The 21,698-nt window shown below is 41.2% G+C and overlaps 1 protein-coding gene across 4 annotated transcripts in view; it reads left to right on the forward strand.

Moving 5' to 3' along the window:
- Positions 1–21,698, forward strand: part of ORC1 (origin recognition complex subunit 1) — a 34,182-nt gene that overhangs the window by 4,420 nt on the left and 8,064 nt on the right. For 2 of the 4 annotated variants that reach the window (XM_027108537.1, XM_027108538.1), the window contains exons 3-16: positions 536–610; positions 1,302–1,398; positions 2,048–2,175; positions 3,729–3,907; positions 5,076–5,394; positions 11,721–12,090; positions 12,992–13,096; positions 13,706–13,901; positions 16,331–16,428; positions 17,000–17,101; positions 17,528–17,699; positions 18,451–18,558; positions 18,833–18,982; positions 19,679–19,798. In XM_027108537.1, the coding sequence (XP_026964338.1) occupies positions 1,307–1,398; positions 2,048–2,175; positions 3,729–3,907; positions 5,076–5,394; positions 11,721–12,090; positions 12,992–13,096; positions 13,706–13,901; positions 16,331–16,428; positions 17,000–17,101; positions 17,528–17,699; positions 18,451–18,558; positions 18,833–18,982; positions 19,679–19,798 (2,139 nt within the window). In that variant the 5' untranslated portion in view covers positions 536–610; positions 1,302–1,306. Of the gene's footprint in view, positions 1–535; positions 611–1,287; positions 1,399–2,047; positions 2,176–3,728; positions 3,908–5,075; positions 5,395–11,720; positions 12,091–12,991; positions 13,097–13,705; positions 13,902–16,330; positions 16,429–16,999; positions 17,102–17,527; positions 17,700–18,450; positions 18,559–18,832; positions 18,983–19,678; positions 19,799–21,698 lie in introns of all 4 variants that reach the window. The other 2 variants (XM_027108539.1, XM_027108541.1) reach the window with 2 other exon arrangements.

Below are 21,698 nucleotides of genomic sequence, written 5' to 3' on the forward strand. Positions count from 1 at the left end.
GGCATCATTTGTAAGCTGTGCATTTACTAATGACTCAGTATCTTCTTTTTGCTAATTAGTTTCCTCAAATTATATTAAAAAATACCTTTTTTAAAAGCAGAAGATCTTATGGGTCAGAATGTTCCCAAGTAGAATGTAGGACATAATGCTACTGACTTTAGGAAACCAGATTATTTAATCAGGATGTCAATAATGCTATTCTAATTCTGTTGTTTTCAACATGGACTGAAATTATTGGTCCCTCTATCAGTAATTCAGAGAAATTCTGTCAGACTGGATTAAAAAAACATTTTTTTTAAACCCCAGTTTTGTCAAACTTTAGCTCTATAAGAAAAGCATTGAATTTAGAGGAAAGGATTGTTTTCTTAATAACTTAAAAGATAATGAGTTGGCATTATTATTAGGACTCATAGATTGTAGCTTCCATATTGTAAAGAGGATTGTCAAATATGTTTGGAGTTTTCATTCTCATTTCAGAATTGTCAGTAAAAATGTCTTTTTTCCCATGTACTTTAATATAGTTGTTTCTTTTCAGCTATTCACAATATTAATATCTAGGACCTATCAGCTGCAAAGAAAAAGACCGCTTCCAACTGCCAGAGCAGTACAGGTTAGTGACCCTGGGGTTTTGTTTTGTTTTGTTTTTAAGGTAAGTGGAATGATACATTTGATAAAATCCATTGCCATTCTCCCAAATGCCCCTTGCATGTTTTTGCCTCCATCCCTTGGAAACCCTTATTTCATCCATCTTAGCAATAGCTACCCATTATTTAACATTCATTTTAGAAAACCCCTTTAAGAAATCGTTCCTCCCTGAACAGTCACAAGCCTGGTCCTCTACCTTGCAGTAGTCTCTCTGGCTTTCTCTTGGCTCTTTGCACTGTTAGTTGTCCTTTCGTGTGTTTATATTTTATCCCTACCTAGATTATAAATGTTATAAAGATACTTACAACTACTGTATCACTGTCTTTTAGTTTCACATTATTAGATGTTTCACATCTATCATTGTGTCTTGTACCTAGTAAGTACTTCTAAACATCTATAGTTTTTTACATATTGACCTTTCTGTTTCCCTGGATAGGAAGAGATAAGGCATAGTACCAGATGATATTGAATTGCCTGTGTTTGATCTTCACAGAGCTTGACTTTTTCCTCAAAAAAGTTTTCTTTTTCCTAAGTCTAAAATGTGTGGGAGTGTAGCAGGGGCAGAAAAGAAGGCTGGACCCATTGAAAGCAGGGACTGTTCCCTAGAATCCATCAGAGCATGTCATGTTAACTCAGAGTTAGTGACTTTTACACAGGAGCCATGGCCTACCGTCCTACAAGGCTGAGGACCAGACAAACTTATTCATGGACTGGCAAGCCATTGGATCGAAAACTGCACTACCAAACCTACAAGTGAGTGATAGAGTCCTTTGGTGGACTGGAACTAATAGCTTCTTCAAGCTGAGCTGTTAATAACTTGTATCCAGGGTGTTTTAGGTACTATAGGTTGAGGATTGAGGGACAGTGAATATGAATTGATTGTAAGGGGGTGTGGGTTTGTTTGATGGAAGAAGATGTTAGCATAAATATAGCAGCTAGTGATACAGGAAGATATTATGTCAGGTTAATAAAATTTGATATGTATGATAATGTCATATCTATCTAAGATAGGTTCTGTATAACTCTGCATGATAACAGGGTAGGATGGATGTTGTTACTACATCCTCTTAGCCCAAGACATCTCTGAACAATCTGATGTTTTTACTGGGCGGCTTTCATGTCTTAGGAAGCCTTTGTTGTTCTTTGTCAATAACTGAGAGAAGTTAGGGTTCATCCTAAGGCCTCTGGATTAATCACCCATGCTAAAACAATTCATTCAATTCATGTTATCTACTCTTGCTTGTGATTTTACTGGTAAATTGGTTTCTAGTAGGATTGGTCAGAAGAGAGAAACTATTCAGGGGTTTTTCTAGTTACAGAGCATATTCCTCTGTGCCCAGGGGTCTGAAGAGCTTGGCCCACCCTAAGAGATTTCCTAACATGTTTCTCTGTTATTTCCTAGAGAAATGAGTGTGAAAATAGAAGGTCGTTTGCCTGAGATTGACCTCCAGGTTGGACAGTTTGTGTTGATTGAAGGGGATGATGATGAAAATCCGTATGTTGCTAAATTGGTTGAGTTGTTTGAAGACGGTGAGTTTGGGGCTGGAATGAAAAGTATTCCTTGTCACTAATGATTGGGAAGTGCTCCGTGGTGGGAACAGGGGTGGTTACCGATTCTTCTGTTCATAGCAGTATATAGGGTGTGCCTATGGGCTCACTTAAGCACCAGCTGTACCCTCTTCTACCTAGTGAACGTCCTTACTCACTAGAGCAATATTGGGTAAAAATGGGAATGGAGGGCTCAAGAATTTAGCTTTTGCATTATTTTTAGGAGGGGGTAAGAATAGCCATGAAGGCAGGATTGTTGGAGTGGAGAGAAAGGATGGATTTAGGAAGAAGGAGGAAAGGAAATAATAGGTGATTTGCACTCTAGTAGAGACGTGTCCTTAAATTTTGGCATGAGGAAGTTAGTAACTTTGCAAATGCAAAGTTACTTTTACTAGGGAGGCAGTAAATTGGATTGGGTAGGTGTATCACTTGATTGACGTTCAGTCAGAAAAACAGAAACACTTTAGGTGTTTTATTTACCCAGAGGGACTTGTGTATAAGTGTTGAAAAGGCTGGAGAAGCAAACAGTGGTGTTTCCCAGAGATCAGTAAGTGCAGAAAGCCAGTACTACCCTTAAGGCTAGAGGAGCAAAAGGGAAGGTAGTGTGAACTGGTGCCTGCAAGGCCACACTCACAGCCGCAGATGATTTTCTCAGCTGTTAGCCCTCTACAGACCAGAGAAGAGCACAGAAAAGTGGGAATGGAGCGGAACTCCGAAAGGAAGATGAAAAAGGATAGTAATTTAAACTATTACAAAACTGCTTCTTTCCAAAGCTAGTAGAGGAGTATGTGGAAGTTAGTCCTAGTCCTGTGGCAGTTTGTATGCCTAAAAGAAGGAACTGATAGAGTGGATGAAGTTACTTTACATTATAGAGATAGGGAGGATAGTCAACAAGTATGGAGGAAAACTTCATCAAACTAACATCCACTAGGGAGAGCACATCAGCAGGATGGGCTTTTGTATTTGAGGTTTGGGCCTTTGTGTATAGATTTTAGAACCATGTATTGTGCTACATTGGATGGCTTCAGTCTTTCTCTGAAGAGAGCTAAGGAAGAGAAGAGGCAGTGATGATGGTGGCACTAATGAGTATATGTCCTTTCACTTGGAGCTAACACTGGTATGGAGTGATGTTAATGGTATATTATGATAAAGCTGAAGATTGCAAGCATATGTTTGCCAGAAGTCATCTCAGTGGCTGATGCTCTGAGTCTTGCTAGGAGTTTTGTTTTGATTTGCAAAATTTGTTCAGTAACTGTGATTAGAATTGCTCCTCTCAAATGCCTCATACAATTTATGTGATGACCGATAGCACCATTTGGACGTGGAGCAAAGTGAGAAGAACGTGGGTACTGGGTGTAGTCAGATTGCCGCTGGTTCGTCTTGTGACCTTTGACAAATTATTTAAGGGCCCTGAAATGTGATCACTTCACCAGTAAAAGGGAGACAGCCATAGTACCTACCTTGTGGGATTACTGTGAGGATTAAGATAATGTTTATTATCTTTAACCTTACCTTTTCCATCTATCCCTCCCTAGATTCTGAACCTTATTCCAAGAAACGTGCTCGAGTACAATGGTTTATCCGATTCTGTGAAGTCCCTGTCTGTAAACAGCATTTGCTGGGCCGGAAGCCTGATGCACAAGAGATATTCTGGTATGATTACCCTGCCTGTAACAGCAACATTAATGCCGAGACCATCATTGGCCACGTGCAGGTAGGTGATGCCTTGATCCTCAGTTCTATCTTGAAGCTTATTTCTGGCTGATTCCTAAGCTTATTACTGGCTCTCATTTACCTCACGGAAACGCATTTTTCCTGTTTGTCACCTCCTCTGCTTGCCTGCCTACTTCCTTTCAACAACAAATATTTATCGAGAGCACTTACCATGTGTTAGGAGCCTCCTGGAGGAAGTGACATTAGGTTGTGACCTGGGGGATGAGCAGGACTTAGCAGGTGTATCTCAGTGGGAAATTATATTTAGCTGTGATTGTGGCAGGCATAAAGCACTTTGAGGCTGAATATCCTTGCTTAAATGAGGACTTCACCTTGAGTGAATCAGTACAAGGAGTGTAATTGCTCCAGGCAAATGTGTGTTATGAGATTTTATGATAAATCAGGTTTAAAGAGTTGTAGGCTGAATTGAGACACTGGTTTGGAGACTAGGATATGGGTTATTTCTCAGGCTACTTCAGGCCCCCAAAATTGGATTAGATCTGGATGTGAAGTGTGGTCACATGGTGACCAGGTGGTTGGTAGGGCAGGGAGACCATGGCTTGGCATGACTATAGTCAGATTTTTCCACTCTATGGGCCCAGCATATCATGTGCCACAGAATAATTTATCTCTGAGTTAAATGAGTGAAGAGGTGAAAGGCAGATGTAGAAGTTGAAGCAGCAAGATGGGTGGATTTGGAAAGGTAGGGGGCATGTTTAGGCAGGAGCACAATGGTGGGAATGAGCAGGACTGTGACAAGCCAAGCTCGACTAGTGGTGGGAAGCCCTTTTGAAGAGCACTGAGCACTCAGGAGGTAAAGTGGGGTCAGATTTTAGAAGGTAGTGAAAATCAGTTTAAGTAATCTGATCTTGCAGAGTGGGTAGCCATTGTAGACTATTGAGCAGGGGGGCATGCTTAAAGAAGTTTTTATGGGGAAACTTGGCATGGGTGAATAGAATGGACTAGAAAAGAAAACATGAGATATGGATATCAGCAAGGAGGACTCTGTGGAAATATGCTATGCCATGTCCATGCCTCTTTTGTTTAGAAAAGTAATTGTTCCAGGTAAGAATGCAGACTTAAATGCTCTTTAATCATAGCTCTCATAGAGCCTTCGTTGACTCTTTGGGTCCTTATTTCTTTATATCATCCATACTTCCTAAATTCAGGTAGTAGCTTTAGCCCCAGATGAAGTGATACCTATGGATCTGAAAAATGAGAAGACATTCTTTGTTAAACTATCTTGGAATGAGAAAAAATTCAAACCACTACCTCCAGAACTATTTGCACAGTTGGATAAGCTACAAGAAGGCAACCCTAGATGCCAGAAGTCCATGGAAGCCAAAACTAAAAGTACAGAAAGCCCTTCTTGGACCACAGCAGAACATGTGGTCAAAAGGATTGAATCAAGGCACTCCACCTCCAAATCTCGCCAAACTCCTTCCCATCCTGTCACCCCAAGGGCAAGGAAGAGGCTGGAGCTCAGCAGTAAGTGTAAAATGGGTCACAGTGGGCAATACTGAGGCTAAAGGAAAATGATAAAATATTAATTCATGCTATAGTATTGAGTTAGTGCAGCAGTGAGCCAAGTACTAATTGGACATCTCTTGAAATATATATCACATAAGATTTACCATTTTAATCTTTTTTTTCTTTTTTTTTTTTTTTGCGGTATGTGGGCCTCTCACTGTTGTGGCCTCTCCCGTTGCGGAGCACAGGCTCCAGACGTGCAGGCTCAGCGGCCATGGCTCACGGGCACAGCCGCTCTGCGGCATGTGGGATCTTCCCGGACCGGGGCACGAACCCATGTCCCCTGCATCAGCAGGCAGACTCTCAACCACTGCACCACCAGGGAAGCCCCATTTTAATCATTTTTAAATGTACAGTTTAGTGGCATTAAGTACATTCACATTGTTGTATAACCATCCCCATCATCTTCTGAAACAATCTCTCCAACCATTAAGCAATAACTTCCCATTCCCTCATGCCCCATCCTCTGGTAACCACCATTCTACTTTTTGTCTCTGAATTTGACTTCTCCAAATACCTCATATAAGTGGAATCATACAGTATTTATTCTTTTCTGACTGGTTTAATAAAGTTAGTATAATGTCCTCAAGATTCATCATGTTGTAGCATGTGTCAAAATTTCCTTTTTTAAAAAATTGAGATATAATTGACATCTAGCATTATAACATATTAGTTTCATGTATACAACATAATGATTTGATATTTGTATATATTGTGAGATGATTACCACAGTAGGTTTAACTAACATCCATCACCATATGTGCAGCTACTATGGAAAACAGTATGGAGGTTCTTTAAAAAACTAAAAATACAGTTGCCATATGATCCAGCAATCCCACTCCTGGGTATATATCTGGAGAAAACTCTAATTTGAAAAGATACATGCACCCCAGTGTTCATAGCAGCACTATTTACAATAGCCAAGACATGGAAACAACCTAAATGTCCATTGACAGATGAATGGATAAAGATGTGACATTTTTGTTTATATATGTATACAAAGGAATACTACTGAGCCATAAAAAAGAATGAAATAATGCCATTTGCAACAACATGGATGGACCTAGAAATCATCATACTAAGTGAAGTAAGTCAGAGAAAGACAACTACCATATAACATCACTTATATGTGGAATCTAAAATATGACACAAATGAAATTATTTACAAAACAGAAACAGATCCACAGACATAGAAAACAAACTTATGGTTACCAATGGGGAAAGGGGGTGGGGAAGGGTAAATTAGGAGTTTGAGATTAGCAGATACAAAGTACTATATATAAAATAGATAAACAGTGAGGTTCTATTGGGCAGCACAGGGAACTATATTCAACATCCTGTGATAAACCATAATGGAAAAGAATATATATATATAGAACTGAATCACTTTGCTATATACCAGAAACTAACACAACAATGTAAATCAACTATACTTCAATTTAAAAAAAAAGAAACATCTGTCATGATACATAGTTACAGTTTTTTGTCTTGTGATGTGAACTTTTAAGATTTACTCTCTTAGCAACTTTCAAACATGCAACACAGTATTAATTGTAGTCACCATGCTGTACATTACATCCCCATGACTTATTTATTTTATAACTGGAAGTTTGTACCTTTTGGCTACCTTAACCCATTTTGCCCAATTCCTCAACCACTGCCTCTGACGACCACCAATCTGTTCTCTGTATCTATGAGCTTGGTTTTCATTTTTGTTTTTGTTTTTTAATTTAGATTCCATATATAAGTGAAATCCTATGGTATTTGTCTTTCTCTGTGTGATTTATTTCACTTAGCATAATGCCCTCAAGGTCTATCTGTGTCAGAAATAACAAGATTTCCTTCCTTTTTATGGCTGAGTAATATTCCATTGTATATACATACCACATTTTCTTTTATTTTTTTAAAGTTTATGTAAGATTGGCTTCATTTATTTCTTTTTTTAAAAATATTTATTTATTTAATTGGCTCCGTGGGTCTTAGCTGCAACACATGGGATCTTATTTGCATCATGTGGGATCTTTAGTTGCAGCATGAGGGATCTTTAGTTATGGCATGCTAACTCTTAGTTGTGACATGAGAGATCTAGTTCCCTGACCAGGGATTGAACCCGGGCCCCCTGCATTGAGAGTGCGGAATCTTAGCCACTGGACCACCAAGGAAGTCCCACATACCATATTTTCTTTATCCATTCATCCATTGATGCACATTTAGGTTGTTTCCATATCTTGGCTATTGGAAATAATGCTACAGTGAACATGGGGGTGCATTTGTCTTTTCAAGTTAGTGTTTTTGTTTACTTCAGATAAGTATGCAAAAGTGGAATTGCTGGATCATATGGTAGTTTTTTGTTTGTTTTAAATAAATTTATTTATTTATTTTTGGCTGCATTGGGTCTTCGTTGCTGCGCGTGGATTTTTCTAGTTGCGGTGAGTGGGGGTTACTCTTTGTTGTGGTGCATGGGCTTCTCACTGCGGTGGCTTCTCTTGTTGCGGAACACAGGCTCTAGGTGTGTGGGCTTCAGTAGTTGCAGCACACAGGCCCTAGAGCACGCTGGCTTCATTAGTTGTGGTGCACAGGGTTAGTTGTTCCGCAGCATGTGGGATCTTCCTGGACCAGGGCTCCCTGTGTCCCCTGCATTGGCAGGCGGATTCTTAACCACTGCGCCACCAGGGAAGTCCCTCATATGGTAGTTTTATTTTTAGCTTTTTGAGGATCCTCCATACTGTTATCCATAGTGGCCGCACCAATTTACATTCCCACCAACAGTGCATAAGGGTTCCCTTTTCTCCATATCCTCGCCAACACTTGTTATTTGTTTTCTTTCTGATGATAGCCATTCTGACAGGTGTGAGGTGATACTTCATCTTGATTTTCATTTCTCTGATGATTAGTGACATTGAGCACCTTTTCATGTACCTATTGGCCATCTGTATAGCTTCACTGGGAATAATGTCTATTCGGGTCCTCTGTCCATTTTTTAATCTCATTGTTTGTTTTCCTGCTATTGTATGAGTTCTTGATATACTTTGGATATTAACCCCTTATCAGATATTTGATTTGCAAATATTTTCTCCCATTCAGTAGGTTGCCTTTTCATTTTGTTGGTGGTTTCCTTGATGTCCAGAAGCTTTTTAGTTTGGTGTAGTCCCACTTGTTTGTTTTTACTTTCGTTGCCTTTGTTTTTGGTGTCAGATCCAAAAAATCATCATCAAGATCCATGTCAAGGAGCTTATGACCACCTGTGTTTTCATCTAAGAGTTGTATGGTTTCAAGCCTTACATTCAAGTCTTTAATCCATTTTGAATTAATTTTTGTGTATGATGTAAGATAGTAGTCCAGTTTCATTCTTCTGCACGTTTCAATTCTTCTGTCCAATTTTTCCAGCATCATTTAATGAAGAGTCTGTCCTTTCCTTATTGTATGTTCTTGGCTCCTTTGTTGTAAATTAATTGGTCATATATATGTGAGTTTGTTTCTGGGCTTTCTATTTTGTTCCATCGATCTGTGTGTGCCAAAACCATACTGTTTAGATTACGGTAGCTTTGTAATATAGTTTCAAATCAGGGATTGTGATGCCTCCAGGTTTGTTTTTCTTTCTCAAGATTGCTTTGGCTATTTGGGGTAAAATTTCCTTTCTGTTTAATTTTTTGAGGAACCACTGTACTCTTCCATAGCAGCTGCATCATTTTACATTCTTATCAGTAACACACAAGAGTTCCATTTCCCCACATTGTCACCAACTATTTAGATCTTGTTATTATGTTGTTTTATATTGTTATTTTCTGTGGTTTTGATTGTAGCTATGCTAATAGGTGTGAGGTAGTATGTCATTGTTACATTTCTCTAATGATTAGTGATGTTAAGCCCTGTAATTAGCTAATTCTTCAAGAGCTTAGCTACTAAGGTGACATTGCTTTTAGATCCTTAGTGGAGGAGTTAAGAAATATATATATATATATATATATATTTGTTATAATATAGTGTTAAAACTCTTAACTTCATACTCATACTTCTAATCTATACTATGGGGTTCTTTCCATCCTTCCCACATTCCATAATTCCAAATCAAAATTGATTTGCAGTTTTTATGCCTTTAGAATATATTCCACTGAGGGAGTAATGTTACTTTGATTAAATTTTTTTCTTCCACCAATGGTTATTTTATTGGTGATATACAGTTAGGTTCTTTCATTTCTGTTTAATTCTAGGGCTTTTCCCATCTTTGATTTTCAAAACATTTAAAACATTAGCATAGTTAAAGAGTCAAAACTATTTAAGACAAGTGTACTCAGATAAGCCCCATTCCTTTCTTTACCCTTGCTCCCTGTTTCTACCTCATCTTTTGTAGGTAATCAATTTTATCAGTTTCTGGTTTATTTTTCCTTTGGTTTTTGCAAATATCAACAGATAAATCAAAACACACACAGACATATATACACACAGTCATATACAAACATGCATATAATTTTTATTTTATTATAGTTTTATTTCCCATTCTTTCTTACCCAGTAGGGTATTATACTGGATGTATTCTTTTCCATTTTAACTTTTTTCACTAATGATATATCTGAAAGCTACTCCATGGCTGTTCTGAGAGCTCATCCTCATCCTATTATGTGTCCTTAATTTTTCTGTTTATGTGCCAAGTTCATTGAGTATAAGTTATTTGCATTCTTGATAGCTCCTTAGTAGGAGCTATCAAGAATACAAATGTTTAGGAGCTGAATATAAACATATAAACCATTTTGGAAATGCAGAAGACTACTAGAGAAATAATTTGTAATACCACCATTTAGAAATAATTGAGTGTTTTTTTCACTGTTGATTTTGTAGGACCTTGAAAGTTAGGGTAAAAAATTTAAACTTGACACAGTTACATAATTAGATGAGGCAGATATGATGAAAATATTTTGGATTGTTTTTGACAGAAAGATGGGGAAATGAGGCATGAGGGAGACTAGGACTTTGGGACATTTTTACATTAATCTAGACATGAGTTACCCTCATATTTACCACACAGGTACTAGATGACTTCTTACCTTGTCTGCAGCTATTCCACACACACCCTGTGCTGTGACTAAAGTGAACTCCTCTGCCCAGTGCTTTCCTGCCTCGTTGCCTTAGCTCACATCAATCTCATTTATTCTCTCCACTTATTCCCCTCCTTCCCCCTTCAACTCTGTTGAAATTTTGCCTTTCTTTCAAGGTCTGTCTCAAAAGCCATGTTTATTAGCACTTAGGTGCTTTAGGACAATTTTTAAACTTCATACTATAGACGTTTATGTGTATCATCTGCCCTGTTACTTTTGGCTGCGTTGCGTCTTCGTTGCTGCATGCGGGCTTTCTCTAGTTGCAGCGAGCAGGGGCGACTCTTCATTGTGGTGCACGAGCTTCTCATTGCGGTGGCGTCCTTGTCGCAGAGCAAGGGCTCTAGGCACGTGGGCTTCAGTAGTTGCAGCTCGCAGGCTCAGTAGTTGCGGCATGAGGGCCCTAGAGCATGTGGGCTTCAGTAGTTGTGGTGTGCAGGCTCAGTAGTTGTGGCTTGTGAACTCTAGAGCGCAGGCTCAGTAGTTGTGGTGCACGGGCTTAGTTGCTCCGCAGCATGTGGGATCTCCCCAGACCAGGGATCGAACCCATGTCCCCTGCATTGGCAGGCAGATTCTTAACCACTGAGCCACCAGGGAAGTCCCACATATCTTTTAATAGCTCAATTGCTATCTGTGAATGAATGTCCAGGTTCTTGGTGCCTTTGGTCGTGGTGAGAGAGGAGCAGATCCAAATGTGGCTCTGTGTATTCTTAGAACCCAGTTGGTTACCCCCCACCCCCACCCCCGGGGACCCATCTTCTCTCTGTTGGTAGATATAATCTGGGTTAAGAAAAATCTAGGACTTGGTATTACTCAACAGAGTCTCATTGGTATTAATTTTTTCAGATGTTGTTGAATGGGGCCTGAGGATGTACAGTGTCACCCTGGTTGAGAACCACTCTTCTGGTAGATTACTTCACAGAAAACCTGACCTGAAGATTTATCTATAAAAGCTCATTTAACTGTTGGCTTATGGTTCTAGCTAGCAAAATTACTCGTAGAATTTAAGAGAGAGACTAAAAATAATAAGAGCTACCTGGCACAGGAAAAGAAAGCATAGAATAATTCAAAATATGGATAACTCATGTCTTTGTATCACTCAGTGAATGAGTTTATCTATAAAGATATTAGGGGTGTATATAGTGCTAGTTATAAAATTCACACATTGTCTATGGTGATTTCTCTTGAACTTAGGTTTCCCTAGGACACATAACACTAGGATTTCCCAGCAGACTTCATGGGCCTCGTTGGAGTCTCCTGGAAGAATGAAACGGAAAGTGGCCTTCTCTGAGATCACCTCGCCTTCAAAGAGGTCTCAGCCTGATGGTCCTCAGAACTCATCTGCAGCTCTGAAAACCCCAGAGAAAGCTGGAGAGATTCAGCAGTGTTGGGCCGAGGATGACAAGAAGGCTTCACCTGATGGTTGCATGATCCTGAGAACTCGAGTCCCAGCTTTGAAAACGACAGAGACTAGTGAAGAAAGAACATTTACTCCTGTCAGGGGGGGACAGAAATCCTTGGTGGTGCCTTCTGTGATTCTGAAACCAGAAAACATCAAAAAGAGGTAACTGGGGATGCTTCCCTGCCTCCCACAGAGCAAATCGAGATCCTTCACATGATGTGAAAAGTGTGGGTCACAGCTGATAAATCTGCCTGTGTCACAGAATCACCAGCTTTTCCAAAATACAGATTTCTAAGCCTTTCCCTAGATGTAGGAAATCAACCTCCAAGCGTTGGGCCCAGGAATCTGCATTTTGAGATGCTCTTTGGGTGATTCTGATATACCCAGCTGTCCTTTGGGGATCACGGCTCCAGAAGATAATTTCCCAAACCTGAACTGCTTCACAGTCCTGGATTTCATTACTTGCTGTGGCTCTTTGCCACATTTTAACAGTGATTTTCTTAGGTTTTTGGGGTTTTTTTCTTTTAAACTGGAAGCCATTTTCAAATACATACAGTACAAGAAGATAATGCATCTAGAAAAGACTCTGCAGTTTGACATTGGGCGATGTTTATAAATAATGGGCTGCACAGGGAATGTGACGAGCCTGAAATGGCAATGTTTCCTGCTCAGAAACTGCAGCACCTGGCTTACCTAGTTTGCTTGATAAATGCTTTGTATTGAAAATATGGCTGCATTTCTGCTAACCTTGAGTGGACAGTAAATTCATTGATATGTCAGAAATTAAAAAAGGATAAGAAACTCTGCCTAGGATTAGTATGTTCTGATCTCTAGTTGGGAGAGGTGATGAGTCTGATTTAAATGATAAGCTTTTGGCAAACTTTAATCTCTGGGTTTGAGTCAAACTTCAGTTACAAACTTTTTAGCACAGTGTGATTAGCTCCTTCCAAAGTAGCTGCAGAAAGAATAGGAGCCAATCAGGCTACCTGACTATCTTCTAGTCCTGCTGCTGATCCCCGGTGCCCCAAACTGCTTTCCATAACCTTGCTGTGGTATCTTGCAGGGAGGCCAAAGAACCAGTTCAGGATGAAGCTACCTCTACTCCCCGTTGTCGTATCCGCAGAAAGAGCTCTCTCTTGACTTTGAATCGGATTAGGCAGCAGCTTAGGTAAGACTGCTGCTTGGCAGGCATAAAAACATCCTGCCATTTGTGAAATCTATAATCCTATTTCTTAAATCCTCTTTTTATTTCTTGTTTGTTGTTTGCTAATCCATGGAAATTCTCCTTTACCTAGTATGTCTGGAATTATGTTAATTTCACATAAACGTCATAGTTTGAAAGAGGCAAGAAACACTGCCCTGGCCTTAGGTGGCTCCCAGGGCCCCATAATCGTCACACCCAGCAAGACTGTTATTGTGATGCCTAAGGGCATGAACTTTGATTCTGATAGACTTGGATTTGAACCTGGGCTTTGTCATTTACTATCTGTGTAACCTTGGGAAGGTTACTTAACATTTCTAAACCTTGGATTCCTCATCTATAAAATGGGAATAATAATAAACAAGTCACAAAGTTGTGCAGGGTTTAATGAGATAATATAAATAAAGCCCTTAATAGAGCTTCCCGGTAGCAAGAGCCCAAGAAGAGGAGCACATCTGAAATTGCTCCATTGCAGGAGAGACTCTGCAATACCTCGAATCCACACTGATCTGTTAGGAGCTTCTTATGTAGACTTCAGACATCAAATATCAGAAAATAATGTGTCCTACCATTCAGGTTTTTAGGTAATAGTAAAAGTGACCAAGGAGATGAAGAGTTTCTGCCGGTAGCCGAGATTTCAGACTCTGACAGTGAGGAGGAAGAGGCTTCCACACCCCCTTTTCCAAGGAGAACACCCAGCAGTGTGTCCAGGAACCTACGCTCTTCCATGAAGTCACCCTTACAGACCCCCTCCAAGACACCAAAGAAAACCGTAAGGTTCTTTTAGGTTTATTTCTAGTAATTTAGAAATTGTGGTGACTGAGGTCACACAACTAATAACAGCTGGGTTTTGAGCATAGGTCTGTCATATTCAAAGCTATGCCACTTGGAGTATTCATGGAGGAAAGGTTCTTTTTTTTTAAATTTAATTTTTATTTTATATTGGGGTATAGTTGATTTACAATGTTGTGTTTCAGGTGTACAGCAAAGTGGTTCAGTTATATATATATATACATATATCCATTCTTTCTTAGATTCTTTTTCCATATAGGTTATTACAGAGTATTGAGTAAAGTTCCCTGTGTATTCATGGAGGAAAGGTTCTACGTGAACCCTAGGACTGAAAATGAACCCAGTAGACAGTGATAAAATTTGAGTCCAAGTTCCTTTTAAGATACGGAACCAAATGGCCAATAGCCAGACTGCCTGAGGGAAGGACAAGAAATGTAAGAACGGACTCCTCATCTTTGCATTTCCCTTGAAAGCTGGCAGAGGGCTTTGTGTGTAGTCAGTGCTCAGTGGGTATTGAATCCAGGGCTGCTGAGCCGTGTCATTGGTTTTGTTGTGCCACTCAATGCACTTGAGGAATAGGGAGCACTACTAGGTGTTGGGAATGAATTGTGTGAAACATGGAAGAGGTAAATGGATGTCTCTCTGCTTTCTGTGGAACTTTAGCAGAGCATTGAAAGCTATTAAGAAAAGAGGGTCTTACTGTGTTCAAACATGTTTGAGAAATGTTTGGATTAAACAAAGTTAAATTGGTTTCATTATCACATGACTTTTCAAGGCCATTAACTTATTAGTGTTATTGTGAGGGCATTAGTATATTAGGAAACATTTTTCGTAGAGCATCTTGTTCTTTAGAACAATTTAGAAATGCCTAATTAGGGACCTTTCTAAAGCTGATCTCCATTTTCCCATATCAAGAAAAATGTGATTGGGCTTGGGTTGAAGTCAAAGAAAAGACCTTTAGGGAAGGAAATCCAATAGATCGGCTTTGGACGAGGCAGTCTTGTAGAATAGCTCACCCGGATGATCTGGTTTGATTGCATCTCCTGGGTCCCACCCAGAAGAAGGGATTTAGGGGCGGGGCAGGGGCCTCTTTAGCATAATAAAAGAGTCAGAAGTCCACTTTTTTTTCTTAAAAAAAAAAACCTTCTCAGCAAGGTTTGTTATTATTTTCCTGTTTTCTCCAGAGTTAATAGATGTTAAGCTGTTAACAGGGTCTAAATGCTGTTCTGCGTTTGGGAAGAGGTGTAGAGACTATCACTTTATAGCTTGGCTACAAGCAGAGGGTGGGTAGGTGAAATGCCCCCACAAAAGGGAGTGCTTTGTGGAAACACCATGAATACTACTGGGTAGCAGGCCTGCTCTAATGAGCCAGCAGCAAGGAAAAAAAGAGAATGGTGAAATCGGTCTGTGGGCCTAAACTGAATGACCCTATGGTTCAAAGTGGAAAAATCTAGGGAGGTTTCTTCCAGTACCGTGTAGTGGATCGTGGAAGTTCTGAGCTAAAGATTGACCATATTTTCAAAGAAGGCTAGAGGAAGATGTTTTTTATTTATATTTTTTAAAGATGCTTTTTTATTTTAATCAGTGAATGCAACTCGTGGGGGCAGAATAGAGGAGGATCTTAGGAATCAAACCCAGTTTATGCTGCTACTGTACCCTATTTGGGCAGAGTATTTAGGATTTTTTAATAATTTGCCTTTCTTTGAAGATAGTATTTTACTTTGAAAAGTATTTAATCCATACTTTTATTCATTCTTTCCTCAGACTGACATTGTTTTCAAATCCTAATACTATAGTAAATTAGAAATAAGAAATTGTGTTTGGACGATGAACAAAATGTATATGTAATGTAGGAGAGAAAGGGAGAATCTTGGTAATTTATACAGGAAGGAACTAAGAGGAATTCACTACCTCTTTTCTTTTTATCAGCTCATCACGAATCAGATTTGCTGATGCATCCTGGATGGAGTTTTGCTTTGTTTTTTCCTTCTGAAATATGTTCTGTCTCTCTCTTTTTTTATTTTGGAGTATAGGTGATTTACAGTGTTGTGTTAGTTTCAGGTGTACAGCAAAGTGATTCAGTTATACATATACATATATCCATTCTTTTTCAGATTCTTTTACCATATAGGTTATTTTTTATTTTATTATTTTTTTTGCGGTACCCGGGCCTCTCACTGTTGTGGCCTCTCCCATTGCGGAGCACAGGGCCTAGCCACTCCACAGCATGTGGGATCTTCCCAGACTGGGGCACGAACCCGTGTCCCCTGCGTTGACAGGCGGACTCTCAACCACTGCGCCACCAGGGAAGCCCTACCATATAGGTTATTACAGAATATTGAGTAGAGTTCCCTTTACTCTGCAGTAGGTCCTTGTTGATTATCTAAATGTTCTGTCTTTTGAATACAGCCCGAGCCCAGAACACCACGTCACGCCACTCCCCGGATCCGCAGCCGAAACCTGGCTGCCCAGGAGCCCGCCAATGTGCTGGAGGAGGCCCGGCTGAGGTGACGCCGCTCGGGGGCCCCTGCTTTCATTCAGATGAGCTGGGAGTGCTTTGTAGTCATTGGTGTACATAATAAAGGTAGAGAGTAAGATGAACGTGTGTGTCTAGAAAGAAGAAACCTCAAGCAGTGTCTGGGTGAGCTACTGTGGACAGGCTCTGGGAGGAGTCTGCAGTCCACTGCCACCACTTTCTCAGGGTTGGAAGGTGATGAGTCAGGACACTGCTTCTCAGTTGCGGTACCCTTTAGAACTGCGTGGGGACTTTTTCAAAATACATAAGCCTAGATCCTGCCAGAAATCAGCTGAATCAGAATCTCATGTGGGATGAGGTCCACCCATGTGATTTGAGGAACCTCCCCAGGTGATATGTACTCTTAGTTAGAAGCACTGAGTTGGGTGATTTGTCTGGGTAGAGAAAGGCCAAATGAAGAAGTTTAAGAATGAAGGCATTCCCTTGGATGTGAGATTAAGGTTTCAAATAGAAACTATAGATAAATCTTTTCCATTTATTATTGAGTAGATAGTAAAATGCTTCTAAAGTCCTCCTTTTCTCTCATTTACCACCAACTTTAGGCTGCATGTTTCTGCTGTACCTGCATCTCTTCCCTGTCGGGAACAGGAATTCCAGGACATATACAACTTTGTGGAAAGCAAACTCCTTGACCATACTGGAGGGTGAGTCATGTTGAGGAAGCAGGATGCTCAGGGCAGAAGGCCCTGCTAGCGTACCACCTCAGGTGCTGTAGTTCACCCAAGCGGTCTTTCCCTGGTGTCAGAACAGGCAAGGCCATTGCTGAAGCCTAAGCTTCTGAAGCAGTTTTTGTTGTCAAAGTAATTCTATAGAATTCTGTCTTACAGAGAAAATGACACTGGCCTTTTTTGGGTGGGCACTTGGCATACAGCATTGCTTATAGAATGAATCGTTCTATATAAACAGGTCCTGCTCTGATCAGCTTCCACGGATGGTCCTTACTGCTCCCACCTCCACATTTCAGGGGCCTCTGTCCTTCCTTCAGCACACATTCTCATACTCATTCATAACTGATGATAGTGTCAGGCAGCTCCACAGACCTAGCCCGGGGTCTTCTCTTCTTGCCCCAGGTGCATGTACATCTCCGGGGTCCCTGGGACAGGGAAGACTGCCACTGTACACGAGGTGATACGCTGCCTGCAGCAGGCATCCCAAGCAAATGATGTTCCTCCCTTTCAATACATTGAGGTCAATGGCATGAAGCTGACAGAGCCCCACCAAGTCTATGTGCAAATCTTGCAGGTGAGCAACGGTGTTTGGGCTTTTTGTTTTGGTTTCTTTGGTTTGTCTTTTGGTCTTTGGGTTTTTTTGGCCCCACGGCTTGCAGAATCCTAGTTCCCCGACCAGGGATTAAACCCAGGCCCTCGGCAGTGAAAGCACGGAGTCTCAGCCACTGGACTGCCAGGGATTCCCCTGTTTGGGCTTTTTGGAAAATACAGTTTCTGGGTGGCACATGAAAAGGGAAAGGTTTACTTAATTTTGTGCATATTACATGTTCACAACTTGCCAAGCATTGTCCTTTGTGTAGAGGTAGCAAGGACAAGGAAGGCAGAATTCCTACCCTCAAGGACCTTGAAGTCTAGGAGCTGGATAGGAATTTCTGGAAGCTAGTACTTACCAACATGGTGAAAACCATTTGTACACAGCGGGCATTGTGGCAAACCGGAAAAGGGGTCAGAGGTGGGCCAAAGTTTGCATCTCACTTTTTCATTCATTAGCCGTTATCTTGGAACAAGCAACGTCCAGTTACAGAGTCATACCCTAATGATTTTGAAGGGGCTTCTGGGGCCAGCCTGCGGCTCATTTGCATTTCAAACACTATTGTCTCTTGCTGCCTTCTCTTCTCCTTCCAGTGGAGGGCAGAGGGTAGGATACTGAAGTCCTCAGGCTGAATAGCTTCCTCTATATGCAGATTTAACTTTAAGCCCAGGGGAGTAAAGTCCTTACAGTTCACCACACATTCCCCCACCCACCCCGCCCCACCGCAATGCAGAAGCTGACGGGTCACAGGGCAACAGCTCACCATGCCGCAGAACTGCTGGCTAAGCGATTCCGCACTCGAGGGTCCTCTCAGGAAACCACTGTGCTGCTTGTGGATGAGGTAAGGAGGTGCCCACGGAAGGACTGGAGAGGAAGTGGCGTGGCACTTGATTGCAATGTTCCGGGAGCAAATACTGGGCGGGCGGCAAGTCCTGGCTCCCTTCTTCCTTCACTTTGGCCCATTCTCTGGTGGTGAGAGGCATGTGTCCATTGATGTCCTTGCTGGTGGTGTGACCTGAGAGCACCTGAAGCTAAAGCAGTGGTAACAGGCTTCCCTCTGGGGCCCCGGCTCCATCTCTGTGGTTGACCCTGCGTCTCTCTCCATCTCCTGGCAGCTCGACCTTCTGTGGACTCAGAAACAAGACGTAATGTACAATCTCTTTGACTGGCCCACTCACAAGGAGGCCCGGCTTGTGGTCCTGACCATTGCCAACACCATGGATCTGCCAGAGCGCATCATGATGAACCGGGTGTCCAGCCGACTGGTAGGGCCCTTCTCAAGCTGTTCTTACAGACCCATAAGCTGGGCCAAGGGTTTCTCCAAAAATGAAAACATAGGAATCTAAAATAAATAGGAAAAGTAAGAAATGTGATTTCTGAAATTCTTATAATTACTAAGTTGGAATTAAATATGTCACCATTGCATGGCTTTCTGCAAACCTATCTTCTTGGTGTTCTGCTACCTCTGCACTCTTAAACTGCACAGAACCCTAAAGGTTTAATTATTTAAAAAAATACTTAAGTGCTTACCCTTGTCAGGCAGTGTTAGATGCACAGAGTATGGCTGTGAATGGGGCAGACACAGTCTCTGCCCTTGTGGACCTTGTGGTTCAGCAGGAGTGACACCGGGAGCCAAGCTGGTGCATGTTGTAGAGGTGAAGATCGTCCCACCCACTCTGACGAGAGCACCTCTGCTCAGATCTACTTGTAAATGATTCCAGTAGAATAGAAGATTCTTTTAAGCTAAATGAAAAAACAGTCGAGAGCTACTGCCCTACAGGATCCCACAGGCCATTGTCAGTAACAAAAGGAGCTGGAAGCAGTGGTAGTCCTGGGATGAAATGTGTAAATTGTTACATGGGACTTGGAAATCAGGTTTGGGGACTTGCAGGTGGCTTTCCACCAGGACTATTGGAGTGGGAAATCCATGAACTTGTTCCTCTGTCATCTTGACTCCCCAGGGTCTAACCAGGATGTCCTTCCAGCCCTATACTCACAGCCAACTGCAACAGATCCTGGTGTCCCGACTCAAACATTTAAAGGCCTTTGAGGATGATGCCATCCAGTTGGTAGCCAGGAAGGTAAGTCGCCTTTGGGGAGCTCCTAGTCACACCGACAGTTTTTGCTGAGTACCTGCCCATGTGAGGCCCTATGCTGGGTGCTCTGGAGATGAAGAAAAAATTAGGAAGTCCTGTAAAAACAAATACCAAAACATAGAAACAAAATTCTGAAAAATTCCTTAACCTTCTTATTGTATAACTAATTAGAAGGCTCTGAGTATGGTGGGCTTATATACAAGTGAAGATTAATTGATTCAGGGAGCTTTGTATAATCAAAAGGGCAACGTAGTGAGTGAGGTAGACAAACCTGGTTTGAATTCTGGCTCTAATACTTTAATAAGCATGTGGAAGGTTACAGAAAAGTTACTTCAAAACTTCCTGGGCTTCAGTTTTCTTCTCTGAAAAATGGGAATAATAATAGTTATCTCATAGGGTCATTGTGAGAATTAAATGAGACCATGTCTGTAATGTACCTAGCAGGGTGCATGTTCCATGGTAGATATGAAGTGTGGGATGCCTACCCCCTCCAGGCTTACTGGGAGAATGCCAATTGAGATTCCATTAAGACTTCTCCGAGGCTGCTGAGGAACAACTCAGGTTAAATGTCCACCTTGAGCTGAATGAAAGACACCACACATCCACAGTATTTCAGCACTTAAAAAGTTATAAACGTATTTCTAGTTTCTTACTGGAAACGATGTGAACTCTGAATGCCTATAGCAGCAACACACGTCTGTAACACCTGTTCAAAGCTGGGTACTATATTAAGTATTAGGGTCAGAGGTGAGCGAGATATGGTGTTTATCTCCAAGCTTTGCTTTCTAGGAGAGAGATCCTCAAAGTTACTATCTAACCCTTCTGTTGGTAGAGTTTTCCACCTCTGCAATCATGCAATTTCTAAAAGTTCTTTTTTTTCCTCTGAATGGTCCTTTTATATACCGTCCTACTTATTTGAGGTTGTTTTCTCCCTTTTCCTCTAAGATGCTTTGTCTGTTGGTTTTGGTCTCTATCCTGCATCGTTAGACTTTCCCCAGCTGCCATTGTGGTCCGCTGATGTCTAAGGGTGGAGATTACAGAGCTGATTGGGAGCTCTGAGTATATAAGTGGGGCTTGTTCATCGAGAGCTTCGCTGAGGGGTAATCTGATTGGGCCAATTTCAATATCTTTAGTTTATTCCCATATTTTCTGGGATAGTCAGATTTCAAAGAGTAGGCTTCCCCTGTCCTGCCTGCAGGGCAGTGTTCTAGGATCAGGGGAGGTGGGCTGGAGTCAGGGAGGGTGGAAGTCTTCAAATTCAGCATGCAAATAGTAACCATCTATATTTAGTAAGGGACATCCCCTCCTCTGCAACAATACCTAGTGTTACTTGTCCAGAGACTTTTTTGTTTATCCTTGCTTGAGAGTAAATTTCTGGTCTCCTGCCATGGTACATAAGAGGGATAATCTCTGGGGCAAAGAGTTTTATGGAAACAGCACAAATTACCAAGGCACAAAATTTTCTCACAGAGCCCTAAACCCTCCCTCAGTGGCCCTGATGTTCACCAACAGCATGAAATGGGGGAGAGGTCTAGGGCAAGGGTCAGCAAACTTTCTGTGAAGGGCCAGTAGTAAATGTTTTAGGCTTTCTGGGCCATAATGGTCTGTCACCACTATTCAACTCTGCCTTTGCGTAGTGAAAGCAGCCATGTATTATATAATATGTAAACAAATGCACATAGCTGTGTTACAATAAAACTTTATTTACAAAAACATGTGGTAGGCCATAGTTTGCCGACTCCTGATCTAGGGCATCCATTTCTTAACTTTCAACCAGTCCTCTTTATTTTAGCCAAACTTCCCCCTTTACCTCCAGTTCCAGTATCACTAACTCCTGAGCATTTTGAAGATTTTTAGTGTAACTTAGGTTTGTTCTTGGATTCCT

This window comes from Aethalodelphis obliquidens, unplaced genomic scaffold (genome assembly GCF_003676395.1).
Source record: "Aethalodelphis obliquidens isolate GAN/ISIS:26980383/991018 unplaced genomic scaffold, ASM367639v1 scaffold9, whole genome shotgun sequence".
Taxonomy (NCBI): domain Eukaryota; kingdom Metazoa; phylum Chordata; class Mammalia; order Artiodactyla; family Delphinidae; genus Aethalodelphis; species Aethalodelphis obliquidens.